This window comes from Suncus etruscus, chromosome 3, assembly GCF_024139225.1.
Source record: "Suncus etruscus isolate mSunEtr1 chromosome 3, mSunEtr1.pri.cur, whole genome shotgun sequence".
Classification (NCBI taxonomy): domain Eukaryota; kingdom Metazoa; phylum Chordata; class Mammalia; order Eulipotyphla; family Soricidae; genus Suncus; species Suncus etruscus.
In genome coordinates this window covers 140,820,092-140,833,952 of record NC_064850.1, presented here as the reverse complement: position 1 = coordinate 140,833,952, position 13,861 = coordinate 140,820,092, and the positions used below count along the sequence as shown (strand labels likewise).

Here is a 13,861-nt window from a genome sequence, read left to right as displayed (position 1 = left end):
CGACTGGTGGGGCAACTAACTGCCTTGCAAGTGAGGAGTCCGGGTTTTGATCTCTGGCACCCCGTAACCCCAAAACACTGATGGAGACTCCCAAACACTCTAGGATATGACCCCACAGCAATGTACGAGTTAAATAAGCAATCAAAAAACTGCTTTTCCTGGTACAACTCATTCCTGTGGAAACTGAGCATTGAGAAGGAGCAGGAACAACATATGCTCAGGTTTCTCTCATTTAGTTCAACAGAGAAGGAGAGAACAGACAGAGAGCAGAGGAGCAGGTCTATGGGCAGCCTTCACACAAGTCGGGCTCTCCCTGAACTCAGACACTACACTAGGTAGGGGGATGAGGGGCCTTCTGAAGACAGATGAGGCTGGAGCTGGACTTCTAACGAATAGCAGGGGTTAGGGTACCCTGAACCCAATGGGATCCTACCACCCCTACAGGCGAATCTGAATGAGTCTCTGCCCACAGGAGCAGATGAGAGGTGACCAAATTCAGTATGAGGCCACCTCAGTTCCTCACCATGGGATATTTCCAGCACTAGGGACCCCTATTTCTTGGAATGCCTGAGTCTGATGCCACCGGAGCACTCAGCAGAAAGCACCAAGCGGGAAGGTTGTGGAATTGGGGAGTCAGGAGGCTGCCCCCAGGAAGTAGCCTGCAGAACTGCAAGGGGAAGAGTCAGGAATTATTTTGGTGGGTTGGGAGTTTGACAGTCTGCTCAGAGCAGGTGGAATAGCTAAGTTCCAGTTGTTTGCATGGTGAGGCTGTGGCCATGTCCTGAGGTCAGTGGAAGGGAGGTCTGTGCAGCAAGCAGAGGCCCAGGACAGCTAGAGATAGCACTTACCCACGTAATTCTCCACATCACTGACGTAGAAGGTAGGGGCTGGCACAGACAGACCCAGTCCATCTTTCTTGGGAACAAGGATGGGCTCGGTGAAACCATGCTCTTCCATGTAGCCCAGGGTCAGCTGGCTGCCTGGCACGCGGGCCACCACATCCTCAGCGCTGAAGGGACACAGAGGTCATAGGTCACATCTCAGCATGGGGCCAGAAGCCAGACAAGCCTGGCTACTTTTCTCCTACCCTTACAGAATAAAAGCAGCTGAGTGTGGCCATGCCCATGTCATGCCACCTGCTCCTGGGCTCTGCACTCTGGGATCTGCCTCTGGGCCAACTAGGGATCTGCCAAGGGAGGTAAAGTCTTTGTAGTGAAAGCACAGGAGCACAGAGGCCTTGTCACACAAGTTGGAAGCTCTCAAGTGAGGGGTGACCCTCCACATAGGAATGCCCATTTGGTTCCCTGGCTAGATTGTGGTGCTAAGTTTCTAGATTTTATATAAAAAATGTGACTTTTTAAACACTGATGAGACAAAGCCCCAGCAGAATCTTCTAGCAAAACCCTCCCAGGTGCAGACCCTGGATAGGCCATTGGGATGCCCAGAGCTTTACAGGGTTGGGAAGAGCTGCCTGAGGCCCATGCAGAACCCCTATCAAATGTGCTGATGGTCCAGCTAGTCAGGAGCTCAAAGCGGAACTGAGTGGTCAGAAACCCAAGAAGCTCTGGGGGAGTGAGGGGGGAAAATGCTCAGTGGAGGAGACCAGCAGATGGAAGAGAGCCAGCTCTGGGATGAATGTTTCTGGGGGTCCATATTCAGAGCAAAAAGGGGTAATCCACACACTCACTGGAGGCCAGAACGAGAGGCCTGCAGTGCCCACCCAATGTGACCCATAGATGACACCAGGAAAGCAAAATGAAGTGAGTATGGGTGCAAAGGGTGCAAAGTGTCTGGAGTGTATGTGTCTCGAGCAGAGCTGGGTGCACACCTCCCAGAGGGCACCTTCATTCCTGGGACACAAAGCTCTGTTCTCAGCAGGGCGAGATCCAAACACACACCCAGATATGTGTCCTAGGGCTGCAAACTGCATGAGGGCCTTAGAGAAAGCTTCCAGGAAATTATCCTGAAGAACAGCTGGGGGCCAGGGGCATAGTTACAGCCACAACCAGCCTGAGGTTTGGGGGTCTCACTTGAGCATGGGGGAAAATAAATGCCTAAGAACTGAGCATGTCAGAATCATCCAAAGGAGATTTTGAGATCACTATTAAACATAGTCAGTGAAATAACAAGAAGAATAAGCATATAGCAGGAAGCAAAGAAAAGAGCAGATATTATTGAAAAAAATTTAAAGGAAATCCTGGAGGTAAAAATGCAATGGCAAAAATGGTTAATAGCTTCAAGGTATTAGAGGTCATTGGCTGAGGCTAGAGGGACAGTGCAGGGGTAAAAGCACTTGCCCTGCACCTGGATGACCTGGGTTTAATCCCCTCACCACACACAGTCTCCTGAGCCCTGCATTATAATGGATAGCAATCAAGTCAGAACTGACAGGTGTCCAGGTGACTGACACAGGAGATGTGGTAGACGAACACCACAGAATAATCTCAGCTAGAGAAAAAGAAAAGATAAAATCTGCCACTCATGGTAACTTGGACTAATTAATAGGGTGTTGTGCTGAGTGAAATACTTCAAATGGAGGAAAACAAACTACAAAGTCTTTAATAATAAAGAAGTAAAAAATTTTTAGACTATGAGAAAAGAACAGTGGTGACCAGAAAGTAAAGGGGAAAAGTTAATAGTGATGGATGAGAACTAAACTTTGGTGATGGAGTATGAGAAGCATATGCAACGTTAGCCTGTACAATGTTACAAAACATTGATGCTCCAATAAAAGAAGAGTAAGGGTGAGATGGAATAAGGATTTTTAGATACACTGCATATTCTTATAGCCTTTCCTGAACTACTAAAGGATGTCATTCAACAAAAAAGGAAATCAAGAACTCTTGAAAAAATTCCAAATAATACCTATTAAAATGCTAGTAGGCACATCTACTATCACAGACACAGCATATAGTCCTCTGAGCAACACCAGATGTGACCCGTAGACACAGGAGTAAATCCTGAATACCACTGGGTATGGCCCAAAAACTAAAATGAAAATAATAAAGAGAAGACTAAAAACTACTAGAAAAACTACTAGAAATAATCTTAGGATTTTCAGATACAAGATCAACATAAAAATTGATTTTATTTCAGTGGAGTAGCATTGGACAATCTTCAAATGACCTGAAGAAAAAAAATCCCATTCAAATCAGCATTAAAAAAAAAAAAGAGTGACCAGAAATAAATCTAACAAACAGAAAAGTAAAATTTATATTCTGAAAACTATAAAACATTGTTGAGAGTGGGGCTAGAGCAATAGCACAGAAGGTAGGGCATTTGCTTTGCACATGAATGATCTGGGTTCAATCCCTGGCATCCAATATAGTCTCCTGAGCCTGCCAGGAGTAATTTCTAAGTGCAGAGCCAGGAGTAACCTCTGAGCACCACCAGATGTGTTCCAAAACAAAACAAAACAAAACAAAAATAACATTGTTGAGAGGAATCTGAATTTAAGGCACCAAGAGCAATAGTTATCAAAATTGTGAATGAGGGAAGAGAAAAAAGAGCAGGCCACAGATAGGGAGCAGATCACAGACAACCCTCCCTCAGTCAGTCAATGGGAGGGTCCCTGGATATTCTGTGGTGTCATTTGACTGAGTTAGACGGAGTAATAGAGAATTTGCAAAATTCACAGGAAATGCTGTGAACCTACTACCTCAGGCCGAAGAGATAGCATGGAGGTAAGGCATTTGCCTTGCATGCAGAAGGACGGTGGTTCGAATCCTGGCATCCCATATGGTTCCCCCAAGCCTGCCGGGGGCGATTTATGAGCGTGGATCCAAAAGTAGCCCCTGAGCGTTGCCGGGTGTGACCCAAAAACCAAATAAATAAATAAATAAATAAATAAATAAATAAATAAATAAAATTAAAAAAAAAGTCACCAGGCTGACTTCTGGCTTCTCCCACCTCTCTACAGAGGGTTCAGTCCCACAGTGCAGGAGAGACAAGTGCCTCAGTGGTGGTGAGAACAGATAGAGCAGAAGAATACTTGTGTTTTCTAGGTACTTCCCACTACTTTGCTCTCAGCATAGGCAGCTGCTTCTGTACACAAGGGGGAAGTTCATTTTCTTTCTGGGAAAATTGCAAGACACTCTTCTGGAACCAAACTGATAGTGCAAGATACTATCTTGTAATAACAGAGTGAGATGTTTGCCTTGCATGTGGCTGAACAGGGTTCAATCCTTGATACCCTATATAGTAGGGGTATCAGGTAGTCCCCTGAGCCTGCCAGGAATGACCTTTGAGCACAGAGCCAGGAGTAAGCCCTAAGCAGCATTGGATATGGCCCAAGAAACAAGAGAAAAAAATACTGTTTTCCTTTCAAACTTTTGTATTTGTGTTCAGATAAGTAAAACATAAATAGGCTTGGGGCCAGAGTGATGGCGCAGGGCATAAGGCATCAGCCTTGTGAGCACTAGCCTAGGATGGACCACAGTTCGATCCCCCGGCAGCCCATATGGTCACCCAAGCCAGGAGCAATTTCAGAGTGCATAGCCAGGAGTAACCCCTGAGCGTCACCGGGTGTGGACCACCCCAAAAAATAAATAGGCTTGTGTGGCACCTTTATTTTTCGTTTGGTTTTTGGGCCACACCTGAAGGCACTCAGGGTTTATGCCTGGCTCTACACTCAGAAATCACCCATGGCAGGCTCACCCCTGGCAGGGGGACCATAGGGATGCTGGGATCGAACCTGGGTCAGTCCCAGGTTGGTCACATGCAAGGCAAACACCCAACCCGCCGTGCTATTGCTCTGACTCTGGGCGGCATTTCTGAGCTTGTTGGGTCCTTTCAGGAAAATGCACACAATTAATGAGGATGCGAAACAAAAATTTAAAATATCAGGGCCAGAGAGCACAGTGGTAGGGCGTTTGCCTTGCATGCAACTGACCCGGGAGGGACCCGGTTCAATTCCCTGCATCCCATATGGCCTCCAGCTTACCAGGGGTGATTTCTGAATGCACAGCCAGGAGTAAACCCTGGGTACCGCTGGATGTGGCCCAAAAATCAATAAATAAGTAAATAAAGTTAAAAAAAAGAAGAAAAAAAAGAAAAAATAGAATATAATTTTCTTTTCTGGGATACCTGTGCCAGTAGGACACACATGCCTTCAACAGCCTAGGAGATGCACCACGTACACAGATTTTTCCTTTCTTTTGATGGCTAGATGATGGAAAGGAGGAAGTCTTTGCAAATCATTGTCTGGAAAGGAACATGCAACTAAGATAGATCAGGAACTTTTCTGCAGCCAAGCAAGGGCTTGGCAGCAAAAGTGTCTGGCTTAGAACTGTAAAATCTCACAGTCAAGCAGTGGTGTGATCAACATACACAGAGCATTGTCCAGAAAGGGAAAACGAAGAAAAAATTTGGAATGATTCATGCACAAAACCATCATTAATGGATTGATGGCAACTGTAAATCACAGTACTTCAGTAAAGTTCTTTTTTTAATTTTAAGGAATCCTTAAAGTTCAGTAGAAAAGGACAAAAATAGGGCTGGAGAGATAGCACAGCAGTAGGACATTTGCCTTGCATGCAGCCAACCCAGGATGGGCGGCAGTTTGAATCCTGGCATCCCATATGGTCCTTGAGCCTGCCAGGAGCAATTTCTGAGTGCAGAGCCAGGAGTATCCCCTGAGGACCGCTGGGTGTGACCCAGAAACAAAAACTAAAACAAAAAAAAGGACATAAATAAATAAATCTATAAGCAGACAATACCTATAAAGTGATATTCCCCAAAAAAGATATACAAATGACACATGGATGTGAGTATGTGCAGCACTGCTTACTAGCAGACAGGAAAATGTAAATCAAACTACAGTGAGCTCCCACTCACACCAATATGGATAGTTTGAATTGGTGTCAGGTAAGGGCCAGAGAGTTCAAAGACTAGAACATACTTTAGATGGAGGCCTGGTTCCATCTTTGATACCACTGGGTTCTGAGCGCTGCCAGGGGTGATCTACAGAGGCAGGAATTATTGGTCCCTGAGTATGGCCCAAAATAAAGGACCCTGTGAAATTGGGAGAAACTGGGGGCCTTCTGCTCTGCAGACTGGCACAGAAAGTAGTTAAGTCACTGTGGCAGATGGGGGCAATGCCAGTGAGACAGAATGCCACCACATGTCCCAGTGCACCCACTTCAAAGCACAGCAACAATAACAAACACTTTGATCAGAATTTTTTTTTTTTTTGGTATTTGGGTCACACCAGCAGCGCTCAGGGATTACTCCTGGCTCTATGCTCAGAAATCGTTCCTGGCAGGCTCCAGGGACCATATGGAATGCCGGGACTCAAACCACTGTCCTTCTACATGCCAGGCAAATGCCCTACCTCCATGCTATCTCTTTGGCCCCTGATCAGAATTTTTACAGAAGAATTAATCACAGTAGCCAAAACTCAGAAGTAATCAAAAATTGTCTGGTAGCTCAAGAAAAGATCGACACAATGTGGTTTGTTAAAACAATGGAGTATTATTCCACCCTGAAAGGGAATGAAGAATTGAACTGATGTGTCCACATTGGAGTGTACCTTGAGAAATGTTGCTAAAAGGAGGGAGATGCAAATCAAAACAACAACACCATACAGACTGGCACATATCAAGAAGAACAAGAACAACCAGTACTGATTTGGACGCAGGGACAAAGTCACTCTTATTCACTGCTGGTGGGAATGTCAGCTTCTTGGAAAAACAATATGAACTTTTCCTCAAAAAACTAGAAACTGAGTTCCCATTTGACCAGCACTAACATTGCTGGCCCTCTGCATTTGTATGTTCATTGCAGCACTGTTTTCAATAGCCAGAATCTGAAAACAACCCAAATGCCCAAAACCAGATTATTGGATAGAAAATTGTTGCTACATCTATATAATGGAATACTAGGTAGCTGTTAGGAAAACTGAAGTTATGAAATTTGCTTATATATGGACAGACATGAAAAGTACCATGCTGAATAAAATGAGTACAGGGTAAAGGGGCAGACATAGAATGATTGCACTCATCAGTAGGATTAAAAAATAAAAAACCAGGGCTGGTGAGATAGTATAGAGGTAGGGTGTTTGCCTTTCATGTAGAAGGATGGTGGTTCAAATCTCGGCATCCGAGATCCGAGCCTGCCAGGAGTGATTTCTGAGTATAGAGCCAGGAGTAACCCCTGAGCACTGCCAGGTGTGACCCAAAAACCAAAAATTAAAAATAAAAAAATAAAATAAAACCATAATATGAGAATAAAGCCTAAAGACAATAGAAATGATAGATGAAAAGACAGAGAAGGAACCACTATGAAAATGATACTTAGAAATTAACATTTAGGACAAAAACTGGGAATTGAAAGGAAGTAAAGTAATATCAATGATAGCCCTTTAGTAACAGCATTGTAAACCATGATGCCTAAAAGGATAAAGGGGGGAAGTATCTGCCACAGGAGCAGGTTGAGATGGGAGTTAGGGTACAGGGGAAAACTGTGGGAATTAATGGAAAGAATGAACACTGGCAAAGGGATGAGTACATGAACAAAGCTGCATAACTAAAACTCATTTATCAATACTTTTTTTATTCTACATCTCACAGTGATTTGGTTTTTAAAAACTTTTAAAATAGAATATTGCTGAAGGGAAAGCCAAACCCCGATGCCCACCTCAAATGTCAACCTTTTAGGTGAAGTTTCCAGAACAGCCAAGTCAATAGAAATGAAACAGAGACCTGTTGGTTACATGCCTTACAGAGAGAAGATGGATGGGACAAGAGGTGAAAACATAAGTTTCTTTCCTTTTCTTGTTTATTTGCTTTCACACCAAACCTGGCAATGTTCATGGGTTATTCCTGGCTCTGCACTCAGGAATCACAAATCATTCCTGGCATGCATGGCAGACCATATGGAATGCTGGAGATTGAACCTGGGCCAGTTGCATGTAGGACAAGTGCCCAACTAACTGTACTGTCGCTCCAGCCCCAATTTCCTTAGGACAATGAATTTACTATGATTAACTGGTAATGGTGAACACATCAATTAACTTGCCAAAGACCACCAAGCTTAAACTTTTGAATAGTAGAACTGTGTGGTATAGGTGGGATAATTCAATTAAAAGGATGTACAAACAAGGAGAAAAGAAAACCTAATGCATGGATGAATAGCTAACTTATTTCTTACTAATGAGAAAGGATGACATGGGGGTGTGGAATCGAACTACAGAGAATTCTGGAGCCAGAGGAATGTTCAACAGATGGAATCCTGCTTTGTATAACCCCAATTTTGACCCCAGTACCCCAATCTCCTGGGCACTACCTAGAGCAATATCCAAGCACAGAGTTTAAGGTACAGAGGTGGGGAAGACACTGGCCAGCCTTCCCTGTCTGTAACACCAGGATCGCACCTCTTCTCTAGAAGTTTCCAAACATTGGTCTGTCCCAGGCCAGGAAAGAAGACCTCATACCAAGGAAGGGGTCTGCCCATGTGTGTTGGGCTTGGGCTTTGGGGGCCTCACTGCCTTCAAGTAGATGAGCCTCCAGCACCTTGGATGAGGGGTGAGCAGGGCCCAGGAAGGGCACCTACCTAGGAAAGGTCCTGCTCCGAAGTTCCTTGATAAAGAGCTGGCTGCCATTCTGCACCGGCTTGACATCAGGTGTCTGCCCAGGACTGTGCTTGTGCCAGGTCCTCTTCTTCTTCACTGTGAGAACAGGTGACAGAGGGTCCCCCAGGGCCCGCCCAACTCCCCACCCAATTCCCCGCCCAACTCCCCGCCCACTTCCCCAAACTCGCCCATAGCTCTGCTAATGGCTCCACCCACCTCCCCAACGTAACCACACCGCCCACAGTAACTCCCAGGGCTGTGCTTGGGCAAGGTCTGCTTCTTCTCTATGAGAACAGGAGACGGCACCCCAGGGCCCCGCCCACTACACTCCCATAGCCCCACTCACCTTACCACACTTCCTCAGCCTTGCCCATCGCCCCACCAGGCCCATAGTCCTGCCCAGAGTTCCACCCAATGCCCTGTCCAGCCCACAGCTTTGCCCCACCACCTCACCCGCGCCAAATCTCCAGGACCCCCCTACCTTAGCCTCTCCAGAAACCTGATATCAAAGAAGACAGCTTGCACCTCCCTGTGGAATGCTGTCACCCTGACAGCACCAGCGCAAAGCAAGGACAGGCTGCCATGGTTGCCCCTGAACATGCCCTGGGCACTGCTGACTCTGGGCACCCTCAGCGATAAATTGACTCCTTTGAACTACACAGACCCCTCTGTGCAGAGCCCTGAGGGTGAAGAATAGACTTGAGACAGGAAGGGCACAGCTCAGCCCAGGCTCCCAAGGGACCCCAGGTTAACTGCCCTGCCCTCCTGCTGCTACTTCCTGTCTGTGGCTGAGAAGCTCAGCTCTGCTCAGTGTTACCAGGGGACAAGGCCTGTGTCTCACCCCCTGCTCTGTGCAAAGTGCACCCCACACCTGTCAGTGTAGGTTAGAGTCAGGTCCCAGATGGGTCAGGTCCCCTGACTCTGAAAAACACCTGCCTTCCTGGCCAGTCATCACATCTTCCTGGGTCAGAGCTTCACTCTCTCCAGCTTTGCCACCCTCCCACAGGGGACACAGGACAGCCTTGGCCAGACTGGGAACCCCTTTCTCCCTGGGGATTCAATGAACAGTATTTCAGTGGGCCAACTAGCCACCACGAACCCAAGCCCAGGGTCCCTCAGTCCTGCTTCACTTGTACCAGATGGGCTGTCTCCTACGCAGCAGGGGATGAAGGTCAGGGGCCAGAGGAAGGAGGGCTGGGCACAGGGCAGCCCACAATAGGCCCCAGAGAACCAAGAAGACCTACCCACCTGATGCTTTTTCTCTGGGACCCCAAAGCCCACAAAATGGGGACCATAAACACTCTCATACCCTCCCTCAATGCTGGCTGGATCCAGTGAACTCTCTCCTCCAGGAGACACAGGTGTCCAGCCTCTTGTGTGTGACTTGGACAGAGGGGTCCCTTTGGAAGATCATGGCCAGCTCAGCTCAGGGCTCAGGGCAGCAAAGCTGGGACAGGTCACCATACCAGACCCACTAGCATTTGGCAGCTCCAGGCTAGATCCAGAGACCAAGCTGCTCATCAAAACAACCACCCTGCACTCCATGTGCCCTGGTCCCAGGTTCTGTGCACACACATCTGGATTCAGTCTTGGGGCTCAGCACTCATATCTCCTACTCAGCTATGACAGAGTCTGGACACAAACCTGCATCTTAGGGATCTCCTGGACACCCCCACAAGAGCCTACACAGAAGTAAGTCTAGAGCTACCTAGCCCCCTGCTTGGGCCTGAAGAAGAGCAGCAAGTGTCCAAACTCCCTGTAGCAGATGTCAGCTGGGCAAAGTTGGGCTGAGCTGCCTTTAGCAATCTGGTCCCCCCGTGTAACCCCTGTCCCTACCCATCTTGCTCAAGCACACAGGAAGGCATGAATGTCTGGCCCTGCCCAGGCCTTAGGAAGCTGATGAGGAGTCAACTTAGGGCCCCACAATGTCCTAAATTGATGGAGAGACCACAGTGAGCCAGGCAGAGGGCACAGAGGCAAGAAGTCAGACTGTGGGGATTTTAGGCACTGGGCAGGTCAATAGAGTCAGGATAGGGTTAGGATGAGACACTGCTCCATGCCCTGATGTGAGCATGGAGCCTGAGCTGTACTTACAGGTGGACTTGCCATGGGTCTTCTCACAGTTGGGACAGTGGTAAATGTCAATGTCTGGGGCCTCCTCCTCCTCCACTCCGACACAGCTGAAACAGAGAATACACGTGTGAGGGCTGAGGGGATACAAGCAGAGAGGACAGGACCAATGTCGGAACCATGGTCCCTGTGGATGGGGTCTCAAAAAGAAGAAAGGGCCAGGGAGGCCTGTCCAGGAGCAACCAGGACAGATGGAGGGTCCTGACCATCCCAGAGGATACTATCTCCCCAACAGCCTTCAAAAGCAACCACTGCAGAGCCAAGTGCTGGGGTGGTCTTCAATCAGCTATGACCAGACAACCAGTCCTCATGGAGACTGCTGCAAGTTGCCCTCTCAGGGAGCTACATTCTCACTCTGCCCAACAGGTGTCGAGAGCCACCCGGGAGCCTGATCTCATATACAAAACCCAACTCAAAAAAAATTAATGGTCCAGAGAAATAGTGTGGGGGTAATGGAGGGAGACATTTGCCTTGAACAAGACTCACCTGGATTTGATTCAGGGCTACCCCCAAACCCTACCAGGAGAGATCCCTAAATATAGAGCCAGAAGTAACCCCTTACCACCACCAGGTGTGACCTCAACCCCCTCCCTCCACCTCCCACTCTTCACCAAATATCCAGATTAACAACCCAAATGTAGGAGGCAAAACTATCCGACTCTTAGAGAAAGAACAAGAAGAAATCTCCATGATCTTGAATTTAATCATGGATTCCTAAGCATGACACCAAAAGCATAAGCAACAGTAACAAAAAAGATCAATTTTACATCATCAGAATAAGCTTCTGTGCATCAAAGGACATGAATGTTGTCAGGAAGGGACAACATACAAAACAGAAGAAAATGTTTGCAAATTGTATACCTCATGGGAGCAGAAGCTCCAGAATACTTAAAGAGCTTTACAGCTTGACAACAAAACAAATCAATGCTGAAAAGGGCAAAAGACTTGAGTACACATTTCCCAAAAGATTAGAAAGAAGGACTCACAAGATCAAGAGAGATGTGATCAGCATGCACTAGGCTGCCACTGAAATGCAAACAAAAGCGACTGGATAGATAGCACCTCAGATCCACAAGAGTGGCTGGAATGTTATAGAGAAAGTAACGGGGAACAGTCCGTGCTGAGGAGGGTACAGAGAACCACAAAGCCTCTTACGGAAGTGAGGAATGTAAAATGGGACACTGTCTGCTAGATAAGGTTCAGTAGCTCCTCTGGAAGTTCGCAGAAAATCACCACATGACCCAGCAGTCCACATGTAGGTCTAGACACACAAATGAAAACTGGGAAGAACCAAGCTCAACTTTCTTCACAGTGACAGTTTCACAATAACTGAGATGTGGGACCATGTACCCATGCCCGAAGAGCGGAACAGACCAAGTGTGATGTAGATAGATGTGGCTCCAGTCTCCCAAGGGGGTGAAGCACAGACATGAACTACCTTAAAGATGAAGCTAACAACACGATACTGAGTGAAGCCAGCATCAAGTGAAGCCAGCAGATACAACAGCTCACACTGTGACACCTGTGGATCTACAAGGCCCAGTAAATACAAAGCCAGGGGACCACTGTGGGCACCGGGGAATAGGAATTGCTATGTGAGCAGCATGTGTCCTTGGGAGATAAGAATGTTCTGGATTCAGAGGGAGATACCACATGTGAAGGTCACCAAGTAGTCCTCTTTACGAGGCTGATATTATGTTCCAGGAACTTGATCTCATTATAAAAAGAAAAGGCAGCTGGTCCATGAGGGACACAGCTCATCACAACACACAAACCGATGGCTGGCCAGGGCTACAGACGGTCACCTCAGTCCAGGCTAGAAGCCACACAGCTGCAGGGCTCCTCAGAATCCCATGGGACACAGCCCAGACATGAGTGACAACAAAAGTACCAACATAGACCACCCCCCAAGTGGGCTGTGGGCAATGCAGCTGTGGTGGGGGCAGGCTAGAGACCAGACAAATGTTTCTGGTAATGCCAAGCACATACCTCATCTCAACATGAGCTACGTTAGGGCCAAGCAGAATCTAGAGTCTGCTCTCAGAGTTGGATGATCCTCCCTGAAAACAGGGAGAGTGGAAGGGACACTGGGAGGAGTCAGGGGTTTAAGACTGTACTCCCAACTGGAAGGACAGTATGGAAAATTAACTCGGCACCAAGGCACATGTCAGGCTGCAGAGCCCAGGGGCCATGCCCTGGAAGAACAGGGAAGAGCCAGGAGCAAACATATCCATGTGCCACTCAGAAAAATAGACCCAGTGACACAGAGGTATATAGTTTCATATGACAAGCGAGCCCAAACAAGTACAGTAATGGTGGCACCCCCTAGTGGGGAAGTCCCAGTGGTGCACACACCAGTTGACATCATCAGCACCCAGAGCCCCTCCTGGCTCCACCTCCCAGGGTGCTCTTCCTGCCTCAATGTCCCCCAGCAGTCAGCTCCCTCCTCGTTCTGAAGTCACAGAGCAGCAAGAGGCAAGAGGTGTTTTCTTGAAGTCAGATGACAGGGCCCACTTATCCGGCACTAGGTTTCCAGCGCTGATCCCTGGCATAGGCCTCTCTGCAGGGTGCAGGTTACCTCAGTTTGCTGGTCCATCATGTAGGCAGATAACAGCAATCCCCCAAGATGGAAACAGCCACAACTGAGCACTGTGGGTTGAGCTCTCTGCCCACCCCCACCAGGAGCAACATGCTGGGAGCCAGAGTGAGAGATCAGCTGGGGCTAGAAATCAGATGCAGAATCAAAAACTTTGGCTCCAGCCACACCTTCACCCACAGCCCATGTCCACACTGCAGCCATGGCAGGTGTCCTCTCAGCACACTTCCTAAGGAGCCACCTCCCTACTGAGGGTACTTTAGGGCTACACACATCTGCTATCTATATGTACTGCATGGCAAACCATGGGGCCAGGGCTTGACTAAGACAAACCCACTATGTGCTGACCTGAGGAGCCAAGAAGGAGATAAAATTGTTCTGGATTCAAAGGGAGGTACCACATTGGGAAGGTCAATGAAGAACTCCCAACAGGTAAGGGCTCTGGAGCCCCTGGAAAGGCCCAAACAGATTTCAGGACCTAGTTCTAGGTACAGAAGGTCCAGCCCTCCCTTCCTCTGGAGACAGTTGGGTCTGAGCTCAATTACAAGTAAGTAGAGTTGTCATCA

General features: G+C 47.6%; 1 protein-coding gene across 1 annotated transcript in view; it reads right to left on the bottom strand.

Moving 5' to 3' along the window:
- The window catches only part of PHF2 (PHD finger protein 2), an 81,247-nt gene that overhangs the window by 22,558 nt on the left and 44,828 nt on the right, over positions 1–13,861 (bottom strand). Inside the window, exons 2-4 of the mRNA XM_049769994.1 lie at positions 10,664–10,749; positions 8,551–8,665; positions 849–1,009 (exon numbers count right to left, since the gene is read on the bottom strand). Of these exons, the coding sequence (XP_049625951.1) occupies positions 849–1,009; positions 8,551–8,665; positions 10,664–10,749 (362 nt within the window). The remainder of the gene's footprint in view (positions 1–848; positions 1,010–8,550; positions 8,666–10,663; positions 10,750–13,861) is intronic.